This window comes from Musa acuminata, chromosome BXJ2-1, assembly GCF_036884655.1.
Source record: "Musa acuminata AAA Group cultivar baxijiao chromosome BXJ2-1, Cavendish_Baxijiao_AAA, whole genome shotgun sequence".
In the NCBI taxonomy this organism is placed as follows: Eukaryota; Viridiplantae; Streptophyta; class Magnoliopsida; order Zingiberales; family Musaceae; genus Musa; species Musa acuminata.
Window position 1 is genome coordinate 3241580 of NC_088338.1, and position 12130 is coordinate 3253709.

Here is a 12130-nt window from a genome sequence, read left to right on the forward strand (position 1 = left end):
TTAGTCATCATATAATAAATTTGATTCTTTCTTGTATCATTAATTTAAAAGTTAATTATATATTATTTTTTGTAATTAACTATTTTTAGTATCTCGATCTTTATATTTTAAAAAGTTACATTGAATATTTAATCCGTTGCTCCGATAAAATCCTTTTCTCTTGATTTTTAATCTTATAAAATTATTTTTATAATCTTATATAAGAATCTTAATATTTTATTTTTTTAATATAATTTTTAAAATATAAAGATCAAAATATTAAAAATAATTAATTATAAGAGATAATGTATAATTAGAAGAAGCCTTTGGACCGATACCTTTCATGGGCTTCCATCTAAGCCCATAAAGGACCGCCCAGCTTACTTTATTCGGCTATGTAAGCCATATCTCTAACCATCCCGCAGCATTTGCATGATGACTGAATGCGATGCGGTGGGGGTCTTCGAAACCGAACCCCGTCGGCGCTGCAAATTGACCGCTTTGTTCCCATTGGAAGCAACACCATCAACACGGACGACGACGAAGAAGAATAACCACCGCCATGTCATGGCTGGCGAGGTCTCTGGCCGACTCCCTCATCCCCGATCACCGCAGCGATAGCGGAGCCGACGAGATCGCTGCCCGGGCTGCAACGGCCGAGTCCAGACCCCTCGGATCGGATGACGGAAGCGGCGAGGAGGAGGTCGATCCGAGCCGTGGCGTCAAGGAGGACCTCTCCGAGCTCTCCAAAACCCTAGCCCGCCAATTCTGGGGCGTTGCCTCCTTCCTCGCCCCTCCTTCCCAATCCTCCGACGGCGATTCCGGCCGCCGCCACGATCCCCCGCCCCCCAGCGACAACGGCCAGGCGGAGGCCTCCGATTCCGCAGCGATGACTGGGATCCGGTACGATTTCGCGGAGATCGGTGGGAGATTCAGGTCTGGGTTCTCCAAGATTTCTGGCAATATGGGCGTCTCGGAGATATCCAAGATTGCCTCCAATTTTCTTCCGCTTCAAGCCGAAGAAGAGGACGAAGAGGAGGAGCAGGAGGAGGAAGAAGACGATGATAGCTTTAGTGGCGGCGCTATTGGCATCACGGAAGAGGTCATGGCGTTTGTCCGGAACATCTCGATGCATCCGGAGACATGGTTGGATTTCCCACTGCTATCAGATGACGAAGATTCTGATGGTAATCTGTCTTCTTCTGTTCACATTGATCTGATGTAGATATCTTCCGTTGTCTATTTGCCTAATACAAATAGGTTAGGAGGCATGGTAACTTCACTATATTGTTTGCTAAATTGATGTTAGTTGCATAATACTCATTCTCCTTTTTTTAGGTTTAATCCACGAGTAAATTGTTGGTGGAATGATGGAATGCCTGCAGTACTTCAATAATGATTACTCCTCAGAATTGATTTTTGGTCAATTTTGATACTTAATTATGATGGAATGCCTGCAGTACTTCAGTAAAGCTTCCTTGGAAGTTTATCTTCCACAGAGTTAGGTTGGCGTGACATGGTTTTTGTTGCTATGCAGCTACATAATGTTTTCGGGAACTTGTCAGCAGTGTTAGTTTTGCTAAAAGGAGCTGTGTCCCTAGTCCATAGTTCTGAAGGCCAGTGTTGCCAGTCCATGTTCTACTAAATATCACTACTTCCACTCTTATTGGAATCAGAGCAATTTATTTGCTAGATTGCCATGCTGCCTGACCTTAAGTAAAGACATGCTACATATTTGTGTAAATTTTATAAGGTGATTTATTGTCAAAATTAGGACAAAATTATCAGATTATGTGTTGGGTGGTTGATTACTAATTTTATATAATGGATATACTTTAGGAGAAACATGGCATCAGAGGAAATTGAGGGGACCTTCTCTATCTCTAATGGCAACAATTTAATTGTTGTTGTTGAATTTGTAATACAAATATAGTCACAAGGGAAAACAAAATCAGGTTCCCCTGTCATCCTTTTGAGCATTGTTTCATGGTGTTGAATGTTGTGTGCAGCTCAAAGTTGAGAAGGTACCACGTTGATTTAGATAAAATTTCATGATTAACTCTAAACCTGATGTTAATCGTTTGAATCTGTAACAAGTTCTAATTCAAGAACTCGACCGATGAGGGACTATCATAAATCCATTAGTGGTTGGTTTATAGGAAAGTGTATCTTTGTGTTTCATTGATTTGTATGAAGATTTAACCTTTTCTGTTTGCAATTTTAGTATTAAAATGAAATCCTGACAAGGGACAAGATAACTTGAGAATGCCCCAAAATAATAAATCCTTTGTTTTGTTTCTCCAAAGAACAAACCTTGAGTTTTCAGCGAGAGGCAAAGTTCAAATCTGAATCTGCCTCGAAGATGGAAGTTATCGATTTGTTGTGAAGATCATGTTGTTTTATAAAGGATTTATAAACCCAACCTGAGTTAGTCTGAAATATTGTGGTTCGTGGTGGTATTGTTTTCTGGAACAGATGGTACCTGATCATTGGTCTTGGAACATCTCGGATATGGAACACTGTTCAATTGTTGCTATTAGACTTCATAATACTATTTAAATTCTTATTTGTTCCAACAATGAGATCTTTCCTATCTTACAGATAACTGATAGATTATCACTATTTGTATATCTTACAGATATCTGATAATTTATCACTATCTTTCCTATCTTACAGATAACTGATAGATTATCACTATTTGTGTATCTTGCAGATTCATTTGTGTGCCAACTACTGTATCCATTTTATTGCTGAAACAGGGAGAAGTTTTTTTATGGTTGCTTCTCTTGATATATTTAAGCATGGATGCCTGACATATTTTAACTAGGTTCAAGAATTTTATTAATAGATTTTGTTTTCAATTTTTGTCTGTTCTTCAGAGTGCTGGATGTTTGTAGCTTATTTAAATACTTCTGTTTTCTTTTAACAACCGCTTCTTTCTTCTTTCATCTTTTAGATTTTGAAATGTCTGATGCGCAATTAGAACATGCACTGACCGTTGAACGCCTTTCGCCAAGATTGATTGCTTTAAGAATTGAACTTTGTCCAACCCACATGAGCGAAGGGTACTTTTGGAAAACCTATTTTGTGCTTTTGCATCCTAGACTCAATAAGCATGATGCCGAACTTCTCTCAACACCCCAGGTAGGTTGCTTATTCTTAACAAGATATTCTCTGGTATCTGAAATGCTTTGACTAATTTCTCTTTAGATATGACATATTGCTTGAAATTTCTTAATGAGAAAGCACCTTGACATATAAACTTCACTGGAAATGAGAAAATGGACTGTTCTGAAAGAAGTTTTAAAAGTCATTAATTTGGTGGAAAATCAATACTTACAATCATATAACATGGTGATGGCTATATAGACTTGGTTATAAATCTTAATAAAGGGTAGCACCATTATGTGCGGTTAACTGTTTTGGGTGAAGTAACAAGCTTTTAGTACTTGAGCTTCACATTCTATGCTTAAGCTGATGGACATTAGGAAATGATGGCTACAGTAATAATGCTGGTGATATTGAAAAAGACCATGTGATCAAGGGGCTTGATGAAAGCCTAGTGGACATGGCAAATAAAAAGGAAGAAGAGAAAAAGGGTAAAAAAAAGTTAATTTTTAGCTGACTCAGATAACCAGTTCAGATATGATTTGATGGTCAGCTTTAGACTTAGCCATGGTGATATCTTTGGTTTTCAGCCACCCAGTGTTATAGAACTAAGATCATTTCCGAATTTCTAACAGCCAACTCGAGCTTATTTTCTTTGTCTCTTAGAATTTTAATCTTTAATATTGATCTAATTACTTTTAGAAATGTTTTGATAAAACAAATTCACATATTCCAGAAAATCTGGATGCATTTCTTTCAATTCAAAATTGTCCTGTGTCACTTATTGACATGCTTCCAACATATCATATAAGAAGATGCTATATGCTTCTGATTAGAATATAGCATATGATAGGTTTTTCTGATAGGATGAAAGGCAAGAAAATTGATTCCAAGTGGTCTAGTATACTTTTATTTTAATTGGCATCTCAAAACATAGTATCTAGTGTTTTCAATGTCATGCATACCGTAAATTAAGATAACTGATAAGAGGAGTCTTCATTTTTTAAAATTTTGGATCTCATAAAATCTTATCTGAAACACATCTAGATCTCTGTATCTAAAGGCACATCTAAAATCTTTTTTTTCATTCTTTTAAAAAATGGCTCATTTGAAGATTATCCATATCTGCAGGTCGTGGAAGCCAGAGCCTTGTTGCTACAGAAACTGCAGAATCAGAATAAATCAGATTCACAGAGGCTAGTTGATGTCTACAGGAAGTCGGAGGAAACCTCATTTCCACCTTTAAAGCAGGTCACAGCATCGACAGATGCTTATGAAACCTCATCAACTGAGAGTCAGCAAATCATTTACACTGAGAAGTACCCAGTTCAAGTAGCACATATAGAATTCATTGACAAATCCATTGTCGAAGAAGGGCCACCAACATCACGCCTTGTGGAACTCAGCATTGTGTCTAACGCATCCATCGAAAGGTCGGATGATGATGATGATGACGACTGGCTGAAAGATGAAACAGGAGATATTGATTGTTCAGGGAGTCTCACCATTGCTATGTACAACGAGGACGTGTCTTTTAGTGATCTTGAGGAAGATGAACCTGATGCACCTAAAGCTCTGAAATGATTGTTCAGATGATCCCATAGTTTTGACGTCACATGTATGGTATTGTTTTCTTCAGATTATGAACTGCTGCTTATCGAATGGGAAACACCTTTGTGTATTATTCTTTTTCATTGGTAACTTGCTGTCTTGTATATATTGCCCACTGTTTAGATTGTTTTATTTGTAGATTCTGAATACCTCTCATCCTGTTTCGTTAGATGTGCTTTGTTATTAGAAGCAAAAGATTCTCTTGTGCCCTGTACATGCTTATGTTGTGATCAACCTGACTCAATTTCTATATGTAGTGCATCGTACAATGCAATCCTAACCTCTGGTTGTCGCTCTCCTTTCACAATTGAAGTCATCCGATATCATCAACTGAAACGTTAAAATTATTTTTATTTTTTATTTTATATTTTTATTAATAAAATCGAATAAATAAAATATAGTTAGAAATTTAAATTTCATAATTTTAAAAAAATTAATATAATTTTTTAAATCTAAAAAATCGAAATGCTAAGGAGGTCCATCAAACATACTTTGCCATTTTATTACAAGAGGTGATTGACGGTCCTTAGTGTGTCCACTATCCACAAGTTAGTAACTCACAACTTTGTAATTTCAACTGAAACTTAGATTGATTCACTCATCATGTCGAATAACGTTATCAGTCAAGCTCCACTGCGATCCTTTAAAATCTGTGCAGTGCTGATAGTTTTCATGGCTTATATTTGTGCTTAGAAAATACTTTCGTTTTTCATTACTAAATTGTCTCAAGTAAATAACAGAGAGCGAGGCGCGTTCACAGAGGTTCCGGGTGCAGCAGCTTTTGCCACGTGTGTAAGTTCATAGCCGTTAAGTAACCCCTTTCCGTTACTGGAAAGATTTGCTGTGTGTCTTCGTCTCCACCACCACAAAGCTGACAGCGGGCCGCGTGTGGTGCTCTCCGAATTAGGGCTTCTCCTTCTCCTCCACTTCATCCTCGAGGTGATCAGTTATGGCGATCCTCTCGCCCCGATCGCTCGCGTTGTCTCTGCCTCGCTTATCGCCCCGCTCCTCGCCGCCGTTGCGGAAGCCCTCCGTCTCTTTGACCGATCTCTCCGCTCCGTCCCTCCCCCGTCGCCTGCCGCTTGCGGTCCGCCGAGCTGCATCAGCGAATCCCTCTCCCTTGGCCGCCGCCGATGCGAGCACCTGGGAGGTTCTTGGCGGCGTCAGTGTCTTGGCGGCGTCCACCGGTGAGCCCGTGTTGTTTAAGGATCTGTGGGACCAAAACGAGGTGTGAGGTTGCTTCTGTTCTTTCTCTAATCTTATAGCAAATACGCAAAATTGATTGCTTGTTGCTCCTTCTAAATCGGGTAACCTGTTGTGGTTGAGCTCCTTTTTATATAAATCGGTAAGAATTAATTCCTCTTGGGGTAGTGTCAGGGTGAAGTCCGACCCTGCTTCTCGCAAAATTTGTACCTTTTTCTCGAAATCTATGTAAATTATGTTCCGAATTTTAAGCTTCATGCCATAGACACTCAGTATCTGCCAATAGAGCATCTCTAAGGGAAATAGAGCAACTAGCTTCTTGTGGGTACTAATCGTCGTATAATCTATCAAGGAGATCTGTTGTTGGATTCATTATTGGTTGGGGTCGTGATTTAGTGGATAGTATTTCTATAAAACTAAAAATCCTCTCCTGTTCTACTGTTCTCCTTAAGCATAAACTACTACACATCATATCCTGACTAATATCAAGATGAGATTAGAGGATATGCTTGTTCAGAGCTTCTTGTCTGAGCAGAATATTTAAATCATTTAAAATTCTAGAGTGGATATTGTGTTACAAGGTTTTAGCAATGAGTCTGTTTGTGACTAATGTTCTTGATTTTTAATTATGTGTATAAAACTTTCAAAGAGTTTTTCACCACAGTCTACTGAAATTTGTTAGATTTTTTTTGTTGTTGTGTCTTTTGTAAGAAATAAATATTGGTTCTAAGTTTGAGACTGTGTAAAACTTAATGTGAAGAAAAGAAAAGTCTAGGTTTCAAGTTTTGACAAGCATTTCTCTTGTGTCATCCCTGAATAATAGGAATTTTCTTTTTGTCTTATCAGGGAGTAGCTGTGGTTGCACTTTTAAGGCATTTTGGATGTATTTGCTGGTAAGAGAGAATCCTTTGAAGTCAACTAGTTGTAGGACACACAATTGGCTGATAATATATCTTCTTTCCTCTCTTCATCAATTAGTTGGGAACTTGCTTCAGTTTTGAAAGACTCAATGCCAAGATTTGATTCGGCTGGAATTAAGCTAATTGCAGTTGGTGTTGGTACTCCTGACAGAGCTCGCATTCTTGCTGAACGGGTGATGATCTTACTGGTTTTGTATTTCTTTTTTAACAAATAGAATTTAATAAAGCATGGATTCTTTACTTGCATAAATATAATTACATGAATTGTCATGAAAGTGAAATCCTAGTTGTTGATTTCAGTTTGGTTGAAGTTACATTATTACTCATTGTCTATTCTTATAAATTAGACAGGTTTTCAACTAAATCTCCAGTTCTTGTTCAACATGCTGCAATTTTACTGCCGTCTAGTGACTCTAATCTAGTCTCAGTTACAAGCCTTGTTCAGAAGTTGAGTTGTTGGAAACATTTAATAAGTTTAGCAAGGAAGTGAAGTTACTAAATTTAGTTCTTTTCCCTTTGATTGGAAAGCACTTTGGAATTGGTGAAATGGTTTTCTTGTTTTAGGGAACTTTCATCAACTGTGCAGTCAATGTTGGTAATTATTGGGAAAACTAAATAAATTATAGACATAACTTGTATGTTGGGGAAGTTGCTTATGCGGCATGAAATACTTATATGCATCATCAATTACATTCAACATTCAAGAAACATGGTGCTTTTATCTTAAGTTCCTCAAAGTTCACATCCTAGTTTGCTTTTTGATGTGTTCTGTAAAATAAATCTAATTGTTATTGTTAATAAAATTGTTATGCCATCTTTAACCACTAAATTATGCTAATTTTGTTGTTCGACAGCTGCCCTTTCCCCTGGATTGCCTATATGCGGACCCAGATAGGAAGGTAATGGACCATGTGACATGTTCCTGTTTCACTTGCAATTCGCGAGAATAAATTCTCTTGATTTTATGTTTCCAGGCTTATGAAGTCTTGGGCTTGTATTACGGTTTGGGCCGCACTTTTTTCAATCCTGCCAGTGTATGTTCCTTGTTTGTTCTACATTAGTTAAAATTGGGTATCTGTCTACTTGAGTGAAGCTGCTAATTCTTTCGTCGTTATTCAACAGGCCAAGGTGTTTTCAAGATGGGATTCTATCAAAAAGGCAGGCAAGAACTATACCATTGCAGCCACTCCGGATGATAAGGCCAGTGTCCTGCAGCAGGTTGTTCCTTTCTTCACTTACTCTATCCAGAGCTCAGATCACTTGCATCTGGACTTTCTTACAATATTTTATCTTCTTTCAGGGTGGTATGCTTGTATTCAGAGGGAAGCAGTTGTTGTATGCAAGAAAAGATGAAGGGACGGGTGATCATGCACCTTTAGATGAAATCTTTGACATATGCTGCAGAGTCCCAGTTGCATAAACTTGGACAACTATCATGCGTAATTAACTTAAATAGGTGAGTTCTATCATGAGCTCTATTTTAAACTTGTTTCAAGGTTAAGTCGGTATCTTCTCATAGATTGCTGATAATGCCTTTATGCATCTTGTTTTAAATTGCACTTTTTAAGCTGTTACCAATTCCATTGGATTATAAGTAGTTTTTTAGCCAACACATTATACATGTTCTTTAATTTCAGCTACTGTATCTGGCCATGTAAATTTGTTTGTGTTCATATGATAATTCAATACTTTCCTTTTCTAGAATATTATCAATCTACAATTTAATATATGTTGTTAAAACATTTACTTCAACATTCAACATTCCCTTTTTAACCTTCTCATCTTTGATTACCCCAAACTTGATTGATTATGTAAGGTAAAGCAGTAACCTGGTGATAAAGTTATGAGAAGATGCTAATACTGTCAAGACTTGCTCTTTTCTACCACCAACAAGTTATTACACTTTATATTATACAAGGTAGATCCGTTCATCTTTCTCCTGCAATTCTCTCTTTTGATAAAGTTAAATATTCAAGATCTTCCAACGAGGCTTAAAGTTTTGTCTTGTATGTTCCATGCAGTTGCTCAAGTTTGTGTTGCAGAGGTGGCGATCTCGGACCTGTCCTGTTCGCTATGCTCAATAAGGTAATTATTATGGCATGTATTCATCAAGTGAAAATTAATTTAATAAGATAGTATATGTGTTTTAGTTGTGTTTTCAATTTCTCATCGACACAAATACAGATAAAATCTCGTGTTTATCATCTTAACACTTGCCTACTGAATCTATCATGTAAGTCACCCTCACCAACATTCTTCTCTTGTGTGATTTGCTTTCAGAGGTCTTTTTTATATGTTTGCTTGTGCAATGGATTGATGGCATAGAACTCTATAAATGATGGAGTATTCTGACCTTTAGAATCATGATCTTAAATTTATTTAATATCTAATAAATTCATTTTTAATAGAAAATAAAGATATTAGAAGCATGAAAAGGTCATAACGTAACATGGTGTGTTCCCAACAACTCATAACATGTTGTCATAACATAAAATGCTACTTCCTCAATTATTCTTAGTTTATATTAATGTAATTATGTATAATTTGTTATATTAATTTGAAAATCATGTGTAATATTATAGACTGTCGATCTCAAATAATTAGGATTTTCGACTTTTCTTGTTGTCCTCGTCGTCGTCCTCATCCTCTAATAATATAGATTAAGATAGGCCTGATGAAGACATGACATGAAGTAATTGTGATCACATATTAGTTCGGCAATGCAGACTTACATGTGTATGATAACACAGGGACTATGCAATCTAGTTTAATCTATCAAATTAATGTGTCATTTATCTCACCCCCAAAGCCCTTCGTCCCCGGGAGCCTTTTCTCAGTTGTGTTTGGTTTGTTGATCGATCAAATTAATGTGTCATTCATCCCACCCCCAAAGCCTTTCGTCCCCTGCGACCACCGAGCCTCCTCACTGGTGTTCTACTCTTGGTCAGTTCCGTCTCTTTCTCCTGAGGCGGTGGTGGTGGTGGTGGTGGTTTCCATCGCCAGCCTTCCGAGTCTGCTCCTGTTACGTATGCAAGCATCTAAGATGGCAGTGGTAAGAGTGGACGCGACGCAAGAGCGGAGCAGCCGTAGAAAAAATGTGCCATCTGTGTGTCCTTGTTGTTATAGTGGGGCGGTCACCCACCTACGATTAGGACACTTTCCACTCCCAACTTAACACCCCCGCCAGAAGACGAAACACAAGTGACGATACCACTTGATTGTTTGTGGTATCAGAGAAGGGAGAAAAAGAGACGTTTACAGTGGTAGTTATAAGAGTTGAAAGCAGTGGAATGGCCGAATGTGTTTTGAGTTTGACATGTTAGGCTCATTTCTGAACAAGACGTGTCACTATAGTTCATCGAACTTGTCAAGATTACGTCTGCTCATCGATCAAGAATTCACCGCATCTGATGTTTATTTGGTACTAACATAACTATTATGTTTCGATGGATTTGATTTAGGATCTACGTTTCATCCTACAATTGGTGCAGAAATATTCGCTATACCAAGGAACGAACAACATCATATCTTTGCAGTGACAAGGTGTCTTCGATTTGGCCAAATCCATCACCATCTAACGTTTAGATATGGATCAGAATCCAGGTCGGAGTTGGGTCCTCGTTGGGTAAGATGATACCTTCAACAAAGATCCCCTCCTCTCTCTCCCTCGACCTCTCTCCCGCAAACGTCTCATTTTTGTCTCTTCCCACTCCATTGCTTCTTCTTGCTTTGCTCTAATGGCGCCGCCGTCGCCTCCGCTTTGGTGGGTGGGGATTCTCCTTCTTGTCGAGCTCCTCCTGCTTCCCCGGGGCCTCGCAAAGAACGACGACGAGGCGTGCCTCTCCGACCTCCGGCGGTCCCTGACGGACCCTAGCGGCAGTCTCCGGAACTGGACCCGGGCCAACTTCGCCGCCCCCTGCAACGGCTTCACCTCCTACCTCCACGGCGTCACCTGCAACAACGGGCGGATCTACAAGCTCTCCCTCGCCGGCCTCGCCCTCGGCGGCGCCATCTCCCCCTACGTCTCCAACTGCACCAACCTCCAGTCCCTCGACCTCTCCTCCAACCAGCTCGCCGGCCCCATCCCGCCGGAGCTCTCCGCCCTCCTCAACCTCGCCGTCCTCAACCTCTCCTCCAACCGCCTCAGCGGCCCCATCCCTCCGCAGCTCGCTCTCTGCGCCTACCTCAACGTCATCGACCTCCACTCCAACCTTCTCTCCGGCCCCATCCCCGACCAGCTTGGCCTCCTCGTCCGCCTCTCCACCTTCGACGTCTCCTACAACCGCCTCGAGGGCCCCATCCCTGTCCTGCTCGCCAACCGGTCGGGCATCTCGCCGGGGCTGCCGCGGTTCAACGCCAGCTCCTTCATCGGCAACCGGGACCTTTACGGGTATCCCCTGCCGCCCATAAAGGGGAGGGGTCTCTCGGTGCTCGCCATTGTCGGGATTGGTCTCGGGAGCGGGCTTCTCAGCTTGGTGCTCAGTTTCACCGCGGTTTGCATCTGGCTTCGGGTCACGGAGCAGGCAGCCATGATGGCCGCTGACGAGGGGAAGATCTCCCATCTCATGCCCGAGTACTGATTAATTCGTCTTCTTCGGGCCTCTTCCGCCATGAATTCAGCATCAAAGACCCATCTTGTAACTCTTCTCATTCTTCTAGGAGTAAAGTTTGATCCTTTTTCTCCTCTTCTTCTTTTTCTTCCCTTCTCTTTTGATTTTGCTTAACCGTTTGATAGGGAAGATGTATACCAAAGTGACCAAGAAACTAATTCACCACTGTTCTGTTCACTTCTGTTCCTTGTTTGATCCATAGATCCTCTGAATTGTTTCAAGCTTTGTGAAGCAAGACAGGATTTTTCCGACAAATAAACGTAATCTACACCTTCTTATAAGTTAATTTGTTTTGGAGTGCGTCAACAGTTCGATGGATGGAGAGGACACTCCGAATAGATCTTTTTCTGGTTCTGCTCAATCTCAATCTTGTGAGCTGGGAGGCTGCAGAGAAAATGGATCTGAGCTAATCTGTGAGGCATCAGGATTAGCCATAACAAAGCCTGAGGTCTTGTGTCCTTAGCAGCTAAGTATCCTGTCTTGGCCTCATTACATATTTATATCTCCAAAAATCCTACCTCCATTCTTTATGGTTCTCTTCTTTGTCTGTGGAGTAAAGACGCGTTTGTAATTGGATCTTTCAGGCTAAACTGCTCAAGTTGTAATATTAAACCATATGTTTGTCTGAGACAAGTTTAGCTGTAATAAATGCTGACCCACTTTAAAGGCCTAACATGAGTACCATGAACTTGGCGCAGC

General features: G+C 40.0%; 3 protein-coding genes across 5 annotated transcripts; all 3 read left to right on the forward strand.

The window, feature by feature from the left end:
* Positions 1 to 406: 406 nt before the first annotated feature.
* LOC103986013 (uncharacterized) lies at positions 407 to 4804 on the forward strand. The gene is made up of 3 exons (XM_009403877.3): positions 407 to 1166; positions 2936 to 3123; positions 4219 to 4804. Exons 1-3 carry the CDS (start codon positions 542 to 544, stop codon positions 4669 to 4671), a joined length of 1266 nt encoding a protein of 421 aa, XP_009402152.1. The 5' UTR covers positions 407 to 541; the 3' UTR covers positions 4672 to 4804.
* Positions 4805 to 5523: 719 nt separating this feature from the next.
* On the forward strand, positions 5524 to 9068 carry LOC103985961 (thioredoxin-like protein AAED1, chloroplastic). 2 transcript variants are annotated; one of them, XM_065092259.1, is made up of 9 exons: positions 5524 to 5926; positions 6748 to 6794; positions 6880 to 6994; positions 7676 to 7720; positions 7796 to 7855; positions 7944 to 8039; positions 8122 to 8277; positions 8638 to 8739; positions 8843 to 9068. In XM_065092259.1, the coding sequence occupies exons 1-7, from the start codon at positions 5648 to 5650 to the stop codon at positions 8239 to 8241; spliced, it is 762 nt and encodes a 253-aa protein (XP_064948331.1). In that variant the 5' UTR covers positions 5524 to 5647; the 3' UTR covers positions 8242 to 8277; positions 8638 to 8739; positions 8843 to 9068. The 2 variants fall into 2 exon arrangements, with proteins under 2 accessions (XP_064948331.1, XP_064948332.1); XM_065092260.1 differs by having other exon boundaries at positions 8647 to 8739.
* Positions 8663 to 11608, forward strand: LOC135586477 (receptor-like protein 44). 2 transcript variants are annotated; one of them, XM_065092257.1, is made up of 3 exons: positions 8663 to 8739; positions 8843 to 8906; positions 10313 to 11608. In XM_065092257.1, the coding sequence occupies exon 3, from the start codon at positions 10559 to 10561 to the stop codon at positions 11399 to 11401; it is 843 nt and encodes a 280-aa protein (XP_064948329.1). In that variant the 5' UTR covers positions 8663 to 8739; positions 8843 to 8906; positions 10313 to 10558; the 3' UTR covers positions 11402 to 11608. The 2 variants fall into 2 exon arrangements, with proteins under 2 accessions (XP_064948329.1, XP_064948330.1); XM_065092258.1 differs by having other exon boundaries at positions 8666 to 8739; positions 10283 to 11608.
* Positions 11609 to 12130: the final 522 nt, after the last annotated feature.

Bases quoted from the DNA above. Each gene is read 5' to 3' on its own strand.
- LOC103985961 (XM_065092259.1), top strand. From the start codon at position 5,648: ATGGCGATCCTCTCGCCCCGATCGCTCGCGTTGTCTCTGCCTCGCTTA. The intron at 6,795-6,879 runs GTAAGAGAGAAT...TTCATCAATTAG, and splicing joins CATTTTGGATGTATTTGCTG to TTGGGAACTTGCTTCAGTTT. The intron at 8,040-8,121 runs GTTGTTCCTTTC...ATCTTCTTTCAG, and splicing joins AGGCCAGTGTCCTGCAGCAG to GGTGGTATGCTTGTATTCAG.
- LOC103986013 (XM_009403877.3), top strand. From the start codon at position 542: ATGTCATGGCTGGCGAGGTCTCTGGCCGACTCCCTCATCCCCGATCAC. The intron at 1,167-2,935 runs GTAATCTGTCTT...TTCATCTTTTAG, and splicing joins AGATGACGAAGATTCTGATG to ATTTTGAAATGTCTGATGCG. The intron at 3,124-4,218 runs GTAGGTTGCTTA...CCATATCTGCAG, and splicing joins AACTTCTCTCAACACCCCAG to GTCGTGGAAGCCAGAGCCTT.
- LOC135586477 (XM_065092257.1), top strand. From the start codon at position 10,559: ATGGCGCCGCCGTCGCCTCCGCTTTGGTGGGTGGGGATTCTCCTTCTT.